At 40.0% G+C, this 17003-nt stretch overlaps 2 protein-coding genes across 6 annotated transcripts in view; one reads left to right on the plus strand and one right to left on the minus strand.

Moving 5' to 3' along the window:
- The window catches only part of LOC135198771 (sushi, von Willebrand factor type A, EGF and pentraxin domain-containing protein 1-like), an 810178-nt gene that overhangs the window by 579171 nt on the left and 214004 nt on the right, over window positions 1–17003 (plus strand). The gene's annotated exons all lie outside the window — the stretch shown is intronic.
- LOC135198846 (ubiquitin carboxyl-terminal hydrolase 20-like) overlaps window positions 1–17003 on the minus strand; it is a gene marked incomplete at its 5' end in the record, with an annotated part of 136553 nt that overhangs the window by 65262 nt on the left and 54288 nt on the right. The window contains one exon of the mRNA XM_064226817.1: window positions 5280–5469. Within this exon, the coding sequence (XP_064082887.1) occupies window positions 5280–5469 (190 nt within the window). The remainder of the gene's footprint in view (window positions 1–5279; window positions 5470–17003) is intronic.

Below are 17003 nucleotides of genomic sequence, written 5' to 3' on the forward strand. Positions count from 1 at the left end.
CATTTATTATGAAATCCGTGAAGAATTCACGTTGTATTGTGGTTTTGGTTATGCAGAAATGGTGGTATATTTCTGGTATGTAGATTGTAAATGTCCCAATCTGCTTTTTGGACATCATATTTTACAGATGGCAATATTAAATTACTATTTAAATAATTAAGGACTATGGGGAAGTGGACACTGGCATATGAATCATCCAGGACATTCCATTCAAGTCTTTCAGCTAAGTCGACTAAGCACAGCGAGATATCTTCTGAAGAAAAGGTTACGTGGGAATTGGAGAAGTAAGTTGGCACATCACTTTCATTTAGGCGGCACAGGTCATGCTCCATGTTTGTTCCTGGTGCGTCAGCAGGGTGATTGTTATTCCAAAGGGGACTATGAGCATTAAAATCTCCTACTATAAGTAGGGGTTCATGTAGATTATCAATTAATGCTGGTAGATCAGTGAAATTCTAATTAAAATTTGGTTAGTTTATAAGTTACAAAATTGTGATCATATTTTTATCAAGCATATATAATTTGATAGCTGTTATCTGATATGATTGTGATAGTATGTTTACAAGTTCATAGGTGATACTATTATGAACATATATTGCTCTGCCTAGTTTCCCACCATCGTTGGTGAATAACAAGCAATTTTGCACTGTCGAATGTTTGTGGAGTTAGATCCTATGTATTGTAGGCATATACATTTTGGGTTGTGGTCTTGTGGGATTCTTTGTAATTCACCCACACGTAGTCGGGTCAAGAGGGCATTTATGTCCCATTGAATAATTTAATATTTCATTATTTGGAGGAATTGATATTAAATTTCTGTAAATTGATTGCTGATTTTACTTTGCCTCAAAGTTTATATGCATTTCAATTGATCTGTGGTTTTTTAATTGTTGTATTTGCATGTTGATTATCAGATTCAGCAGTGGTTTGTTTTTCATAAATAAATATAAATAAATCTATTTTTATTTTATAATTTCCCTTTTGTATTTTAAGGATTTAAAACATAATTCGTTCTCATATTGGTGTGTTAACCCTTTAACACCGATTGGACGAATTAAACGTCGATATAAATTGTCTGTTGGGTGCCGATTGGAAGTATGCTACGTTGATATAAAAATTTTTTATATCAACCACAAAGCACATTAATATTTATCCTGCTAACTTCATGGCAAAAACAAAAGTTACTCATATGTTATATGTCACACAGCCTTAAAAAGTCTAGAAAATATAGGCTCCTTAACCCTTTAACGCCAATTGGACGTATTAAATGTCGATATAAATTGTCTGTTGGGTGCCGATTGGACGTATGGTACGTCGATATAAAAAAGTTTTTTAAAAATTTGCGGCAAAATAGTTATAGGCCTACTAGGCAAAAACTTTTGAATCACGCGCCTTAGGGGATGCTCGGAGCTCACGGATCAAGGCGTTGTTTTGTTTACAATTGTTACCCAGGCGCGCAAGCACGAATTTCGTTCTTCTTGCACTAATAAGTATCAGCAACACATCTCAAAAATTATTTTGTCACTTTGACATAATTTTGCACCATTTTATAATAGCTGTTACATGGAGTATAATATATATGAAAATGTGCACAATTTAATGTAGAATGCAACAAAAACTACTCATGGTTGTAGCTTTTATTAGTTTTGAATATTTTCATATAAATAACAATAAGTGCCAAAATCTCAACCTTCGGTCAACTTTGACTCTACCGAAATGGTCGAAAAACGCAATTGTAAGCAAAAACTCTTATATTCTAGTAATATTCAATCATTTACCTTTATTTTGCAACAAATTGGAAGTCTCTAGCACAATATTTTGATTTATGGTGAATTTATGAAATAAACTTTTTCCTTATGTCCACGCGGTAACTCTTCCGAAAATATCATAAATTTTTTTCTGATTGTCGTAATGTTTGCACCATTTTAAATTAGCCGTTACATTAAGTTTTATGTATAAAAATTTGTGCAATTTCATGTAGAATACAACAAAAGCAACCTATGGTTGTAGCTTTTATCAGTTTTGAAATATTTTCATATAACGATAAATACAAAAAATTTGTCCTTTGGTCAACTTTAACTCGACCAAAATGGTTGAAAACTGCGATTGTAAGCTACAACACTTACAGTCTAGTAATATTCAATCAATTACCTTCATTTTGCAACAAACGGGAAGTCTCTAGCACAATATGTCGATTTATGGTGAATTTTTGAAAACAACTTTTTTTTAAGTCTGCGCGTTACGAATTCATGCATCATTTTGTGATAATATTTTCTCTGTTGCCTTGATCGTTTTACAATGTGTTATATACCAAAATGATCTAAATTTAGAGTACAATAATATGAAAAAAAATTAACTCATTAGCTTTAACTGTTTTGCTCAACGCGTAATTTGTATAAAATTATATGCAGGCAGTCCCTGGGTTACGACGGGGGTTCCGTTCTTGAGACGCATCGTAAGCCAAAAATCATTGTAAGCCGGAAAAACGTCAAAATTCCTAAGAAAACCTTACTTTTAATGCTTTGGGTGCATTCAAAACTATGTAAACTGCATTCTTATTGCATTTTTCATCAAAAAAAACCTTTAAATATTTATTATTTTGCATTTTTGGTGTCATATTTCATCTGCCAGATCAGCGTTTGTAGGCGTCGTAACTCTGGAGCATGCTTCGTAACCCTGGAACATGCGTCGTAACCCTGGAAATAATTTCTGTTGAATATAATTGAAAAGCGTCGTAACCTCGGAATGCCGTAAGCCGAGACCGTCATAACCCGGGGACTGCCTGTATGAAATTTTTTTTTTGCGCTGTCATATATCCCAATATTTATATATGATAATGATATTTTTTTTCATTTCTGATGGTTGCATACTAAACTTCAGGCAATGACAAAAAAAGGAGCCAAAAATGAACTCTTAATCTTGAAAACTAAGCGTGATGGGATTTTTTTAAAAAAACATTTTTTTCCGCTTCGGCGCTCACTCGCGAACGCCGCCAGCATACGGGAGACGATTTTTGAAATACCGCTTCGGCGTTTAAGGGTTAAAGGGCATTTCCTTAATTTAATAAAATGGTCTATACAATTTTCTACTGTGTTCTCTGTCTTGGTGGTTAGTTGGTTATAAGTAGTACCTAAGAAGCACTCATTACAACCACAAGACAAAAGCATGTTTGGTGTTGTTCTCTACTGGTTCAGAAGTATTTGATCTTCTAACCCTATTGGTCCTTTTCTGTAGTGACAAGGATTGCTGGTTTGAGGGGTTATTTTCTTTATTGTTATTAGTGGAATATTTGGGTCTTGTGGATAGTTAGGGTGTGATAGCCGTATTTTGGTTTGATTTAATGGTCTGATTTTCATTAGTATTATGTATATAAGGGAATGCTATCATTAGTATTGTCCTTTGGTTGTATGATTGGGACTGCGCATAATTTGTATTTCCAATTGTGATAAGGTTAATACGATGTCTTTTTTAAAGTGTTTTTCTGTTGTAGCTGGTTGAATTGATTGTGATTATCAATATTCGATTTTTTTCCCTAAGGTGGGATTTCTTCCAGTATTCTTTTCTTGTCAGTTCGGTTATTACTGTTATTATTTGATTCCTCTTCCATCGACAATTCTTTTTCATAGATATCTGAATCTGTAGTGTTAGAAGTGGTACTGGTATGTATAATATTATGCTTGTTTTGGGTTTTAGTATTATTGGCATGAGACTTAGTTTCTATGTTTATATTATCTTGTTTATTGTGCTGACTGACGTCTTTATTTTTATTTAATTTGAAAAAGTGGGGATTTTGGATGGATTAACTCCTCTTACTTTTAGCTAGAGTGGCTTCCATGATTGACATTCCTTTCCTATTTATTAACAACTGAAGTTCTGTGTTGTATTGTTAAAAGGGGCATTCTTTAGATTTTGAGTGATGGGCTAGCCCACAATTAATACATTTTGGGTAGTTACAGTTCCAATTGGAGATATTGTTATCTGATGCGCAGACTGCACATATTACCTCATTACAGCATCTTTTGTATCTGTGTCCATACCTTGAGCACTGTGTACATTGCAGTGGTTTTGGAATGAAAGGATGAACTTCTCTATTTTGCTGGAGAATTTTGATTTTAAATGGGAGGTCTTGGCCTGTAAATTTCATTTTGGGAAAGTTGATATTTTTATTCTTGTCTTTCCTAATTGGAATTGAGTATACAGTAGACATTCTTCTCCCCCTCAAATCAAGTTCACTAATCATAAAAATATTTGAGAAAAAAAAATCTTAAAAAGATATTGGCCCTTCGGGCGAAGTTACATCTTCCACCAATGGCACACGTGAGAAATGACTCTCAAATGTCTGCATCCCTACCCTACCCCTAAAGGGGATGGCATAATATGATTAGTATGGCCCACGTGTAAGCAAAACTCGCTTGCTAGGGTTAAGAGAATTACGATAATACAATTATCCTCATCCTAATCACATTATGGGCAAACCAGACAAAATGCTGAGAGTTCTATTCCTAGAACCAGGCACCCCCTGGAATTCGTGGTCCAGCTCCACAGAATAGTTCCACCTGAAAAACAGGTCCAAACATTGTCAGGTAGATAATGGGTCTACCACAGTTCTCAATATTTAGCTTCAGATTTGATGCCATGTTAAGCCATGATATATTTTCTTATCTATTTGATTTGGAAAATTTTGACAAAAATAGGAAATTCCACAAATATTAACCCAAAAATATATAATGTTATATGGGACTCTTGGGTTCGAACCTAGGAATTATGAGAGCCCTCTCACAACGTCAAGATGGTCCCAAAATGAGGGGGACCTTTCGATGATCCATGCATAGTTTGTGCATATGTGCGTTAATTAACCAAATTTGGTCTTGCAACCATTTACCTTACAAAATCTAACAGATTTCTATAAAGAAGATTGAGAAGAAGAATCCATACTGCCAAATACAAACCAAATCCAGACAATCGATTTGTTAACCAAGAAAACAAACCAAAGTTTTAGAGCTTTTTTCTAAACAGCTGGCCATATTGGTCGACTAGAGAAGAATGACAACCAAAATATTCGCTATCTTACCCCCACTCTCTAAAGGGTTGGGGTAACTATTGGGAGTGTTCATTAACGATTATTTAAATTTTACCACTTGTTGAAGCTGCACTAAGTAGCTGCAGATAAAGCTAATGACAGAGGATAAGTTTCACCTAAAAATTCTTTCTCTCAAAGTTATTTCAAATGCTCAGGGATCTAAACTTAAATTTATCACAGAATACTATAAAGAACAAACCGGTTGCTGCCTCTATGATTTATTCCAGCTTCCACATCTACCCCATGCTGTCGTTTTTTTTTCTTGCTTCTGTGATGGTCTGAAGAATCTGATGACTGTTCAGAAACACCTGAATCACATGTCTCATACTCAGCCTCTGACTGTGACTCCTCTCGCTCCGAGATACAATCTGATGACAGCTCTTCTTCATCTAAAGACATGAAAATATAATTAAAACCATCAAGTAACAATCAAACCAGGATTGGGTCATTTGTAATTACTGATATGGTACTACATAATAGCATATGAGCAGGTAATTTCTATTAAACATAACTTTACAATACAACATTATGAAAATGTTAAATACAGTGCTTTACAGACACTCCTCATTTAATAACTACCTGTTTAATGGCCATCCAGATTTATGACCAGCTCTCCTACCAGTGTGTCATATATGGTACATACATGAAAAATCCATGTTCCTTAAGCACCCATATGAATATAAATACTGTATGTATGTTTGTTTACCAACTCATTCTCGTGTTGTATGTGGTAATTTTATTCCATGTTTAGACAGAGTTCATAACCCTTAGAAACAGTTGATTACTATAATTTTGTTTATAATTGAACATATTGCATTACAATTTTTACTCAAGTTTTAACCAATGTTCTAAACTGCCTAAGCTTAAGTAGCATACATCATTGGACAGTGTAAGGATTTCATAAATTTTCATGTCATACTATATAAATAAAATTTCTTGTGTCTTCCCAAGGACAGCATTTTTATTTTTATTTTTAAAGCTAATAAACAGATCTACTATAGGCCTTAACTGGCAATCAGTCAATTTTAATACCCTTCCTACTTGTGTAGATTAAGCTGGCCTTATGTCTACATAGGTTCCTTATGACATTACCACCTGAGTAAACTAAAATCACCTCATCTCACCACCTCTTTACTTAAGAGTTCCCCTTTTCCCCCCCACCAACACTTCCCTCCCTCTCCTCTGCCTCCCATGGATAACTCTTACATTGAAAATTAATCAATGCTAAAATTTGCAAATAAAATACAAAATAAAATTGTTTGTTGAGCATAAGAGCTTATTTAAAAGTTTGTGTATCAGAATAAGATTTTAAATAAGTTTAATTAAATTGAAGGTAAATCTTTACTTGAACACCAGCACCATTCACATAAATAGTATCAACCCCATGGGTATGAACATTTAAACATAAACAAATATGGTACATTTAAACATAAACAAGTATGGTAAATATATCAGTACATAATGGTAATTTGTCAGAGTTAAGCGTAAGAAAGCAAAAATTACAATTTGTAATTAATTTGTATTTTTCATAGCTAACAAACCTGAGTCTTAACAGTAGTATAAATCTTCTGATGCCAGTTGGAAACAGGTTATAAACAATAAAAAATTGTAAAGGCAAGGAATCTGTGGCATCTGGCATCGGATATGTAGCTAAAGTGGAAGCAAGTTAGGATGAAGGTTTGTTAGCTATGAACAATACAAATTAATTAAAAAGTTATCATTTGTTCATAAGCAGAACAAACCTTCGGTCTTAACAGTAGGATGGAATCACACTTGGAGGGAGGTATGAGAATCCTGAACTGACTGGAGGTTCGGCAGACCTGATCATTCTTCTTAGAAATGAGAATTCTAAAGAAGAGGACCTTTGAGATGTTAGATATATGGATATCTAACACTCAGTCCACCAAGTTTACATACAATGAAACATGTCCAGATTCTTTGTATATACGTACAGAAAAAAACATATCTGTTCATGCAACGAACCATGTTAGCCACAAGAAACGGGTTTGTCACCATTCTTTACACCCCTTGCTGGAGAGAGGAATTGAAGCTACTGAGAAGCAGATTTGCATATGTTGTATAGAACATAAGAAATGCTGTACCAGTAAGGCTGCAATGCTCACCTGCATCAAACCAGGTCCAGCATTTGATGTGTCTATTCTTCAAACTGCTTGTACATACATAAGAGGAAAGAAGAAAAGGGAAAGAAAAGAGACCAGTCATCTCACTCATTCCCTACTCCACACAATCTTCTTAGGCAAGACACAAACTGTCCTGCCAGGGGCACTGGATGAGTTACACTTCTTGAACAGCCACCACTGGACCAAGAAGAAGTGTCCAAGGATTGTCCAAGGATCTGTGGGCAACATCCTTCAGGTAGAAGAAAGTGAAAGTGGTTTGACGCAGTCAGGAACTAGTATTCAAAATCCTATGAACAGGTAAGTTCTTAAAAGCCAGGGAGGAACCTATTCCCATGGTATCCTGCACTTCTGCATGCACTAAATTGGTGACAGAAGTTGATGATGAGGAGTAGACTTGGCTAATCACCTCATGTAGTTAAATGAAAGAGTATTCTAGGACACCCTCTTTCTTGACCTGGTTTGTGTTAACAAAGTCTATGACACCTAAGCTCTAGGAGACAAGTTCTTCAGGTAACAAAGCAGTGCTTTGTCAGGTTAACGCAGAAACTGGAAGGTTGCTGATAACAAACTCCACATCGTAAGGATTGGAAAAGGAGGAAAATCTGCCATCGTGAACTGTGGGAATCTGGGTTGTGGGAATCTGGGTCTTAGCCAAAAATTCCACGGCAAATTCAAAAGCTACTGACCCCAAGCCCTTGTGAGTCAATGTCATAAGCCTTACCATGGAGCTCTCCAACTCTTCCAAGGAAGCCAAAGTCAGAAGGAAAACTGTTTTCAAAGTCAGTTTCCTGTAAGACAATTGACGCATGGGCTTGAAGGAGCTTGAAGGAGCTTAAGAGACTACTCAGTACCAGAGTAAGGTCACACGTAGGAAGTCTGAGTTTATTCTAGGTGAACAAGACTGGTCAAAGCTCTTGAACGCATACAGAACTCCCAGGGTGAAGTGATGTCCACATCCTTTAGATGAACTAATCACAAGTCAGCCCTGTAGCCCCTTGCCAGTATAAAAGAAAGAATTTCCTGTTCTGAAAAAGATTCAGATGACCTTTATCTACTGAACAGAAAGTCTAAGTGAAGAGAAATCCCTTCGATGACACCAATCACAGCAGCAGATGGCTCATCTTGTGTACAGCTGATGAAAACCTTCTGAGTAGCCTTTTATCTGAGTCGCTGCTCTGCAAGATAGATCTCTCGCTTGAAAGAGCTACTGTACTGGACAGACTCCAGACATTAAGAGATAAAGATCCTACTGGCAGAGAAGGTTGTGCTATGGTGGAACCTCTCTCGGCCACTCAGCTTGGGGCCCACAAGGAGCTACCAGGGTCATCCTAAGACTTTGGAACCCATTACTCTGTTCAGGATGTGACGGAACAGGCAGAACGGAGGAAATGAGTAACCTCCCAAGTTCTTCTCAGCATGCAGAGGAAGTCCTCTGCCCCAGTGAACAGATCTGTGACCATGAACAGTAAACCTCTAGCTTCTTGTTGAACCGTGTAAGGAAGAGGTGTAACATGGGTCCTCTCCAGTAGACCTCTGGCTTCCTGTTGAACCATGTAGTGAAGAGGTCTAACATGGGTCTTCTTCAGTAGATAGAGGAGACACTCGGATAACCCAAGGGGATGTCCTATGAATATGCTCTACACAAATAGGTTCTAAATATCCTACTGTCAACTTGTGCACTGTCCTCATGCTGCCTAAGGAATGTGCATTTCCAACAGAGGACATAAGTTCAGTATGCTACTCATCAGGAGATGTCCTATGATGATAGGACACTCCAATATTATGAAATGGAATGAAACTAAAAAAAATTCCAAATTTATATATTAAAGATTATGTTTTTGTTAAGAAAAGTTGATGTGTGAGCCTAACCTATGTGCTAGCCTGCTTGTACATACACATACACATAGCAGCTACGTAATGCATTAAAGTAATTTATACACTTCTGTGCATTTGTTTACCTTTCTGTTTTAATAAGAATAACCACGAGAGAGAGAGAGAGAGAGAGAGAGAGAGAGAGTAGAGGAGAAGAGAGAGAGAGCGGAAGAGAGCGAGAGAGAGAGAGAGAGAGAGAGAGAGAGAGAGAGAGAGAGAGAGAGAATCTCAATTTTACACGATTCGAGGTGCTCGAATTTACAATAGTGCAAACTTTTCATTGGAAACTAACTAATTATCATATAAAAGTTTTTCGCAGACACGCAAACATGGACATTTTTGAATCCTCAAGAAACGCTGCAAAATGGAGTTTTCATATTAAAACTAATATTGTAATACCTACCTGAACATCTGAATTAGCCCTGGTCACCTGACCAGCCCAAACAACACCCCATAAAATTACCCACACTTAGGTAAAATTTTAACTGCCAGCGTTACCAACGCTGCAGGTAAACATTGTTACAGAGTCACCTGTCCACAGTTGGCAACACTGCCGCCGGCAACCGGCCGACAGTGACTACTTACGTCAATCGCTAATCCTTAATCATTTGATGAGGGGAGGAGGGTGGGTGTCATTCAGGTGTTCAGGTAGGTATTACAATATTAGTTTTAATATGAAAACTCCATATTGCAATACACCACCTGAACACCTGAATTAGCCCGATTTACAACATTTAAATGGAGGTGGGCTTATTCATTGTTTCAGCCCAACCAACCGATGTACACTGGTATAAACTCATCAAACTATTACCTTGGATTCATACCGTTAACTCACCTTCAATCAATGCTCAGGTGAGAAATGGAAGGAACGAGTACCTCAATATTACTCTGATCAGCCTCAGTCTCGTCTTCGTCACGTCTAACCTCCCATGAAGTATCATAAACTTCTAATGTGTGGAGGGGGAACTAAAAACCTCACATGTGGCTGTACAGCCTCCCATGTATAGAGGATAAGTCCCATGGACAGATCCTTCCTGAAGCCTCCCTTGTGGTATCATATACCTCTCATGTATGGAGTGGAACTGAACATCTCCCATGTGGCTGTTAGCCTCCCATGTATTGAGAATAAGTTCCAAAGGCAGATCTCTCCTGACGTCCACTGAAGGTGATGAAACAGCAAGTCGTAATGAGGGAGCTGAGCCACTGCAAAAGAACATACTTACCAGGGAAAGTACACCAAATCCAGACATAACCCATAAAAAGTAGGCAGACTAATCTACGAAAAACGAGAAATCAATAAAACTACTACCTCACCTACCAAACCAAGCTAATTGCCAACTAACTTAACACTGAATTAGCCGCTACGAATGGCCCTAGCGAGTAACCCCCTTATGAAATGAACTGTTCAGCTCTCAAGTAGAAAAGAATTAAATACCGAAAATGATTTCCAAGACGCCGCTTCTAAAATCCTGCTTACTGAGAAATTCCTCAGGAAGGCCGATGACATCGCTATACTCCTGATACTATGCGCTCTAGGGCGCGGAACATTGTTCTCCGAAATTGGCTCTGGGAAGAGAATGGGAAATTACTTCCCTTAAGAAAACACTGATCGCATTTCCGACGAAATCCTCAAGAGACGAAACCTTAAACTCTCTTGGAAGGGGGTTAGTTTCTGACTCTGACTTAGCCACAAACTCCGGAAGATACGAGAGATACAAATCCTTCCCTGCAAACGAAATTGATCTCGAGACAGCTTGAATTTCCCCCACTTTTAGCCATAGCCAATGATATCAAAAACAAAACTTTCTTAGTGAGCTCTCGTAAGGACAAATTCTCCAGAGGTTCAAAAGCTTGCGAGCTTAATAATTTTAGAACATCCGTTAAATCCCACAGAGGGGCCCGAAGCGGAACGATTGGACGATCGATCTTAAAAGATCTGAGAAGATCATGAAGGACTCTACTATTAGAAATCTCTGGTAAATGAAACCTAAAGGTGTTAGCTAACATGGATCTGTAGCCTGCGATAGTAGAGTAAGACAGAGACTTGGATTTTCTGAGGAAAAGAAGAAAATCCGCCACCTTTGCTATTGCGGGGCGAGAAGTACTATGCCCTTGTCACCTGCACCATGTATGGTACATCGCCCACCTTACCTGGTATAACTTTCTTGTCGACTTCCTCGGCACATAGAAAGTTGTCAAGCAACTCCTTTCGAAAGACCGGAATTTCTGGCTGCTCGCTGCACAGTCACCATGCAGCTTGGTTGAGCACTAGAATGTTCTTGTGATAATGATGAAAATGAGGCTGTTTGAGAAGATCCTTTCTTCGTGGCAGGAAGATCGGAGGTTCAGACAACAATTCCAAGAGATCCAGGAACCAAGGTCTCTGAGGCCAAAACGGAGTAATTAGGGTCATCTCCGTATTCTTGCACCCTCTTAGCTTCATTAGTACCTGATGAACGAGGCTGAACGGAGGGAAGGCATATACAGGTAGATTGTCCCACAGGTGGAGCATAATGTTCGTCCCGCAAGACATAGTTCAACCTTGTGGCAAACAGATCCATCGTGGCTGGCCACCTCTTTTACAGCGATTAGATTACCTCTTGCGCTGATGTCCATTCGCTTCCTCAGACTTCTTTTGAACATCTCAGCGCATCTGCTAAGATATTGAGCTTTCCCGTAATGAACTGCGGAAGTAACGAGGTCTTGCAGCATTAGCACCAACGTAAAATTCTCTACACGATGATGCTCAGGGTTGACGATCTTGTACCTCCCTCTCTCTTTAGGTAAACTAGTGCCATAGCGTTGTCTAAAAATAGTGCTATGACTATCCCCCGGACTTGATCTCTGAAACTTAACAGAGCTTCTTCTATGGCTTTTAATTCTCAGAAATTGATTGACTCCTCCCAATCCAAAACCCTCCAAAGGCCCTTGGCCTGAGTTTCCTCCAGGGTTGCGCCTCAACCCTGATTCAAGGTATCTGAATATAGATGGACGTCCAGAATCAGGAGGGCAAGACTTACGCCGGCGGTCAGATGAGCCTCTTCTAACCACCACCGAAGATCCTTGAGGCAGGAGTCGTCTCAGATTATCACTGCATTCTCTTCCCGAAAGTCCCAGCGATTCCAAAGACATACCTGCAAAGAACGCATCCGGAGACGAGAGTCTGGAACTAGAAGGGACAAAGATGACATCTTTCCCAGAAGACTTCTCCATTGTTTTGCAAATTGTGCTTTGTCCGAGGGGAAGAGCTCGACTTGCCTCACAATTGACTACACTCGTTCTTGAGTCAGGAAAGCCTTCAAAAGAGGCGTCTGAATCTCCATGCCGAGATAGGTAATAGTCTGAGAAGGAGTCAGTGAACTCTTCGCCATGTTGATACGAATCCCCAATGTCTCACAGAGCTTTAGAAGGAAGTTCCTTGCTCTTAGAGCCGCCCCCCCTGGATAAAGCTTGAATTAGCCAATCGTCCAGGTACCTCCTCATGCGGAAGCCCTGATGATGCATGATAGCAGAAACAGGAGCCATCATTCTTGTGAACACCTGAGGTGCTGTGGTTAAACAGAGGACTTTGAACTGGAAGGTTCCCAGTGGACCCAAGAAACGAAGGAATCTCTGAGATTCCAGATGTATTGGAACTTGGAGATATGCAACCATGAGGTCTACTGATACCATCCAGCCATGTTTTCAGACTGATCTCAGCACCGACTGAGTCGTTTCCATACGAAACCTCGTGGAAACGATTAAACGGTTCAGGCCCGAAAGATCTATGATGGGCCTCCAAGAACCATCCGCCTTGGAGGTTATGCAGATTCAACTGTGAAAGCCCAAAGTGGGGAGAGCTAGTTCTAATGCTCCCTTGTCCCACAAAGAACGAATCTCTGTCGCCAAAGCCTTCCCCCTGATATATGACGGGGAATAGCTTAAAGAACTACCAGGGGAATTGGATAGTGGAGGGGCAGAATGGAAAGGGATCTTGTACCCTGCTCTCAAGACCTCCACCACCCAACTCTCTGCACCCCACTTCTCCCAGGTTGTTACGAAGGGGGACAAACAACCTCCTACTGACGTCGAAAAGGGCAGTGTCTCCTATCTCCGAAAGCCCTTCTTGCCAGAAGAGGGTTTGGAGGAAGCAGGAGGAGGTTTGGATGAAAACCTGACTTTCTTGGGAGACCTGGCCGGGGAAGATGAACTGGAGCGCTTACCTGGAGAGGGTGCACACACTCCTTTAGGGGACCTAGTGCTCTGAGCAGCCACCCGAATAATGGCTTCCTGAGACTCGACTACTGACGTGGAGGAAACAAAATTCACCATAGATGATACATCCTCCTCCTTGAAGAGACTTTCTCAGAGTGCCAGCGGAGCCTTAGACAAAACTCGCTTCTGAATATCTGGGAAATGAAGTGGGAGATGGCCCCGGTAAAGGTCCCTCCTCCTCTTGCCGACAAAGGTAGTACAACCAGCCGAGATGTTCGCTTGATGAGCTAAGCCCATCGACACTGACGTGATAAGGTTATTCGAATAAAATGGGATCCGAAGGAGTATACCCGTCCCATTTTAAGAAACCCATTAGGCCCGAGAGCATCCACGTAGTATGCAACAGAGCTTCGGATTGATTCCTAAAGGTGTCTTCAAGTAGGGCTGCTTCTCTCACCAAAATACCAACAAGTCTGTTACCTGCAGAGACCTTGGGAAAGAGCACCTCCACTGATTCATTAAGAGGTATACTCTGAAACCTGAAGAAGGGTTACCCGGTACGCCATACAATGGCTTACAACTGGGAATAAGAGCTGAGTCCTGCCTACCTGCCTCCACTACAGCAGCTAACCAAGAGTCCGCCTCCCTCAGGGCTTGTTCTACACACCCAAACCAAGGCAACTTGCATGATGGATGCAAAACCAGCGGTTTGGTAGAGAAAAGTTCTGTAAACATAGCTTGGCTATGTTTAAAGGGTTCCTCATCAACTTTCAACTGAACAAACCGATGGGGAATGAGGTTTATCATTCTTTGATACTCGCTGTCTCCCGCAATCAGACAGCCTGATAACAAAATCAACACCTCTACCAAGAGATGCGGAAGCTACAGACCGACTTAAGGCTTCTTGCAGAAGCAAAACACCTCTGGAGCTGTGCAGATCTAGCGTTTCACGACCTTGATTCAACAACTTGGATTGAACCGAACTAATATTATCCAATGGGAGATCTTCCCTGAACATGAGAAGAGGACGCATCTCGTGCGAACGTCCATTGCCACTGAACACAAAACATCCGGGGGTAACCGTCCTTGCTGAGCAACCATCGGAACCAACAAAGTCCGGAAACCTGGAAGACCTGCTACCAAACCCGGCACCAAATTAACACCAGTACCTAATTCCAGCGGAATATCTCCTACCTTAGGAAGGACGGACGGAGAAAGGAAAATAGGAAGATACACTGGGAACTATTGGTCCAGTGATCACAGAAGTGGGACAGGTAACCAAGGCACCTGCCGCAGCAACACTGAAACCAGTGGAAGACAAAGGGATACCCAAAGAAGTAACCTGCGAAGGCAGGGAAGACATCAACACCTCACCCGAATGGGATACACCTGTGGAACGCGACACAGCCGCGTTAGAAGCAAAAGTACTATCATAAGGGAAAACCAAAGGAGAAGGCATAAAACCCCCCTGAGGCGGGGCTGCAGAATGTTCTGAAACTGAATCTGAAACTGAAACAGAACCCCCCAAAACGGGGGAAGAGAAACTGACAAACCCAGGGATATAGAAGGATTAGAAGCCATCCTTTTAAGGGAAAGAAAATAAATTGAATCCTTACCACCTTGAAAATCTAAATACATATAATTACAGAATTCAGGGAAATTCCTAAGAAAATGGTCCTGTATATAACCAAAACCAAAAAGAAAACACTACCTACCTAAAGACCTATAACCCTGTGAAAGGCCTAAGAGATCACCATTATAATCAGCTAAATTGAATTGAGCAATGCTCAAGGAACCCTCAAAGGGCAAAGGTTCTGAAGTACTTCCAGACAGAAAGGGAACCTTTGAAGAGGAGGGGGCATTCAAGAGTATCTATCGCTGACGGAACCGAGTCAAAGCTCCCTGAAGGAAGGCTAAATTTTACCTTCAGTGCAGTATTGGCCAGAAACAAACAGATCTCTGGATCCAATGGGGATCCTAACCTAGCAGGACTAAATAAAGGATCTGAAGGCAACTGCCCTTGGAATCGTGCCTCGCCTAATTGATCCCTAACACTCTTAGTTGTCTGCGCCATTCCTATTTCTGATTTTATATTCAGACTTACATTTTCAATGGAATAAGGGAATTCCGCTGCAGACACTGTCTGCTCCTCAATGGGGGGGTCGGTAATTTCTACCCTTTCGGTTTTTGGATCTCCATGACCTCTGGCACCCGTCAGGGCTGGTTCTGGAACAGGCAGGGGAGCTGGAAGAGCCTTTAGTACATTGTTCCCTGTTGCTAACTTTCATCTCGTCTTGCAACTTTGACATCAGTGTAGTAAATAACCCAGACATACTGGATATCAACCTATCTTCTAACTTCTTATATAATACTGATTCTAAATCACTAGCTTCCTCTACCTTGGGTTTAGTCCCTGAAGCTACCCTATCCTTTCTCTTTGAAGCAAGAGCTTTTCTATGCTTAATATACACCTGCATTTGATCCATAGGCCAGTCCCTACACTTGTCACATCTACGAACTATATTGCATTGAATCTTCCTACATGAAATACACAAGGATGTCAATCGTATTTAAGTGTACTCATCCTCCGTTTGCAGGCGGTACAGGAGCGATGAGTTGCTGCATCTTTGCTGGGATGGTCTGGAAGTGTCTTAGCCAGGGGAGGTTCCTTTGAAGTCAAGTCCATTTTACAGTCTGAGCGCATTATCATCAATCAAGCAGAGAAAACCGGCAAAATCCAAAACAAGCTAAAGGCGTCAACAAATCTTATCCAAGAACGCAGTAGGGGTCAGGCTGTGACCAAAGGTTCGCACGCTGCAAGAAACATCTTGACAGGCGAGCGAACAAAAAGCAATTGACATAAGTAGTCACTGTCGGCCGGTTGCTGGTGGCAGCGTTGCCAACCGCGGACAGGTGACTCAGTAACGTTTACCTGCAGCGTTGGTAATGATGGCAGTTAAAAGTTTTACCTAAGTGTGGGTAATTTTGTGGGGTGTTGTTTGGGCTGGTCAGGTGACCAGGACTAATCCAAGTGTTCAGGTGGTGTATTGCAATAGTTTGTTTAATTTCCATGTAATTCATTGGTTTTCAAGCTTTAATGTGTAAATTAAATAACATTAAACAATAAAAATAATTCTCTCTTTCAATGAGATGAGAAAATTTTTTTGGTACATGTATGTGTGTTGATTAATATTTTTAAATATTAATAAGAGTGAAACTGTGAGGAATGTATAATTACTTGGTAAGTTACATATATAAAACTGTTATTACCTAAAATTCGATCATTCCTCAAAATCCGGCTCTCTGTGCACCCCTTAAAAACTAATTTCTCTCTCTCTCTCTCTTAATAAAGTTAATATCTCTTAATGGAATGCAATTAAATTGTATTTGTCAGTAAACATTATGAATTATATATTTAATAAAAGTTTCAAACAGTAATTTATGACAGACTAAGTACTAAAGTACTAATAACTTAAGATGTGTTTTGGATGGTGTAAGATTTCATTTTCTCTCTCTCTCTCTCTCTCTTCTCTCTCTCTCTCTCTCTCTCTCTGTTATTCTAAAAAATTAAAAAAAAGTTTTTTCAAGTTTTAGCATTGCCCATGGGTCTCTCCTCTGGGTTATTCTATTAAAATAAAAATTCAAGTCCTGCCCATGTAAGCAGTTTCAGAGAGAGAGAGAGAGAGAGAGAGAGAGAGAGAGAGAGAGAGAGAGAG

This window comes from Macrobrachium nipponense, chromosome 22 (genome assembly GCF_015104395.2).
Source record: "Macrobrachium nipponense isolate FS-2020 chromosome 22, ASM1510439v2, whole genome shotgun sequence".
Taxonomy (NCBI): Eukaryota; Metazoa; Arthropoda; class Malacostraca; order Decapoda; family Palaemonidae; genus Macrobrachium; species Macrobrachium nipponense.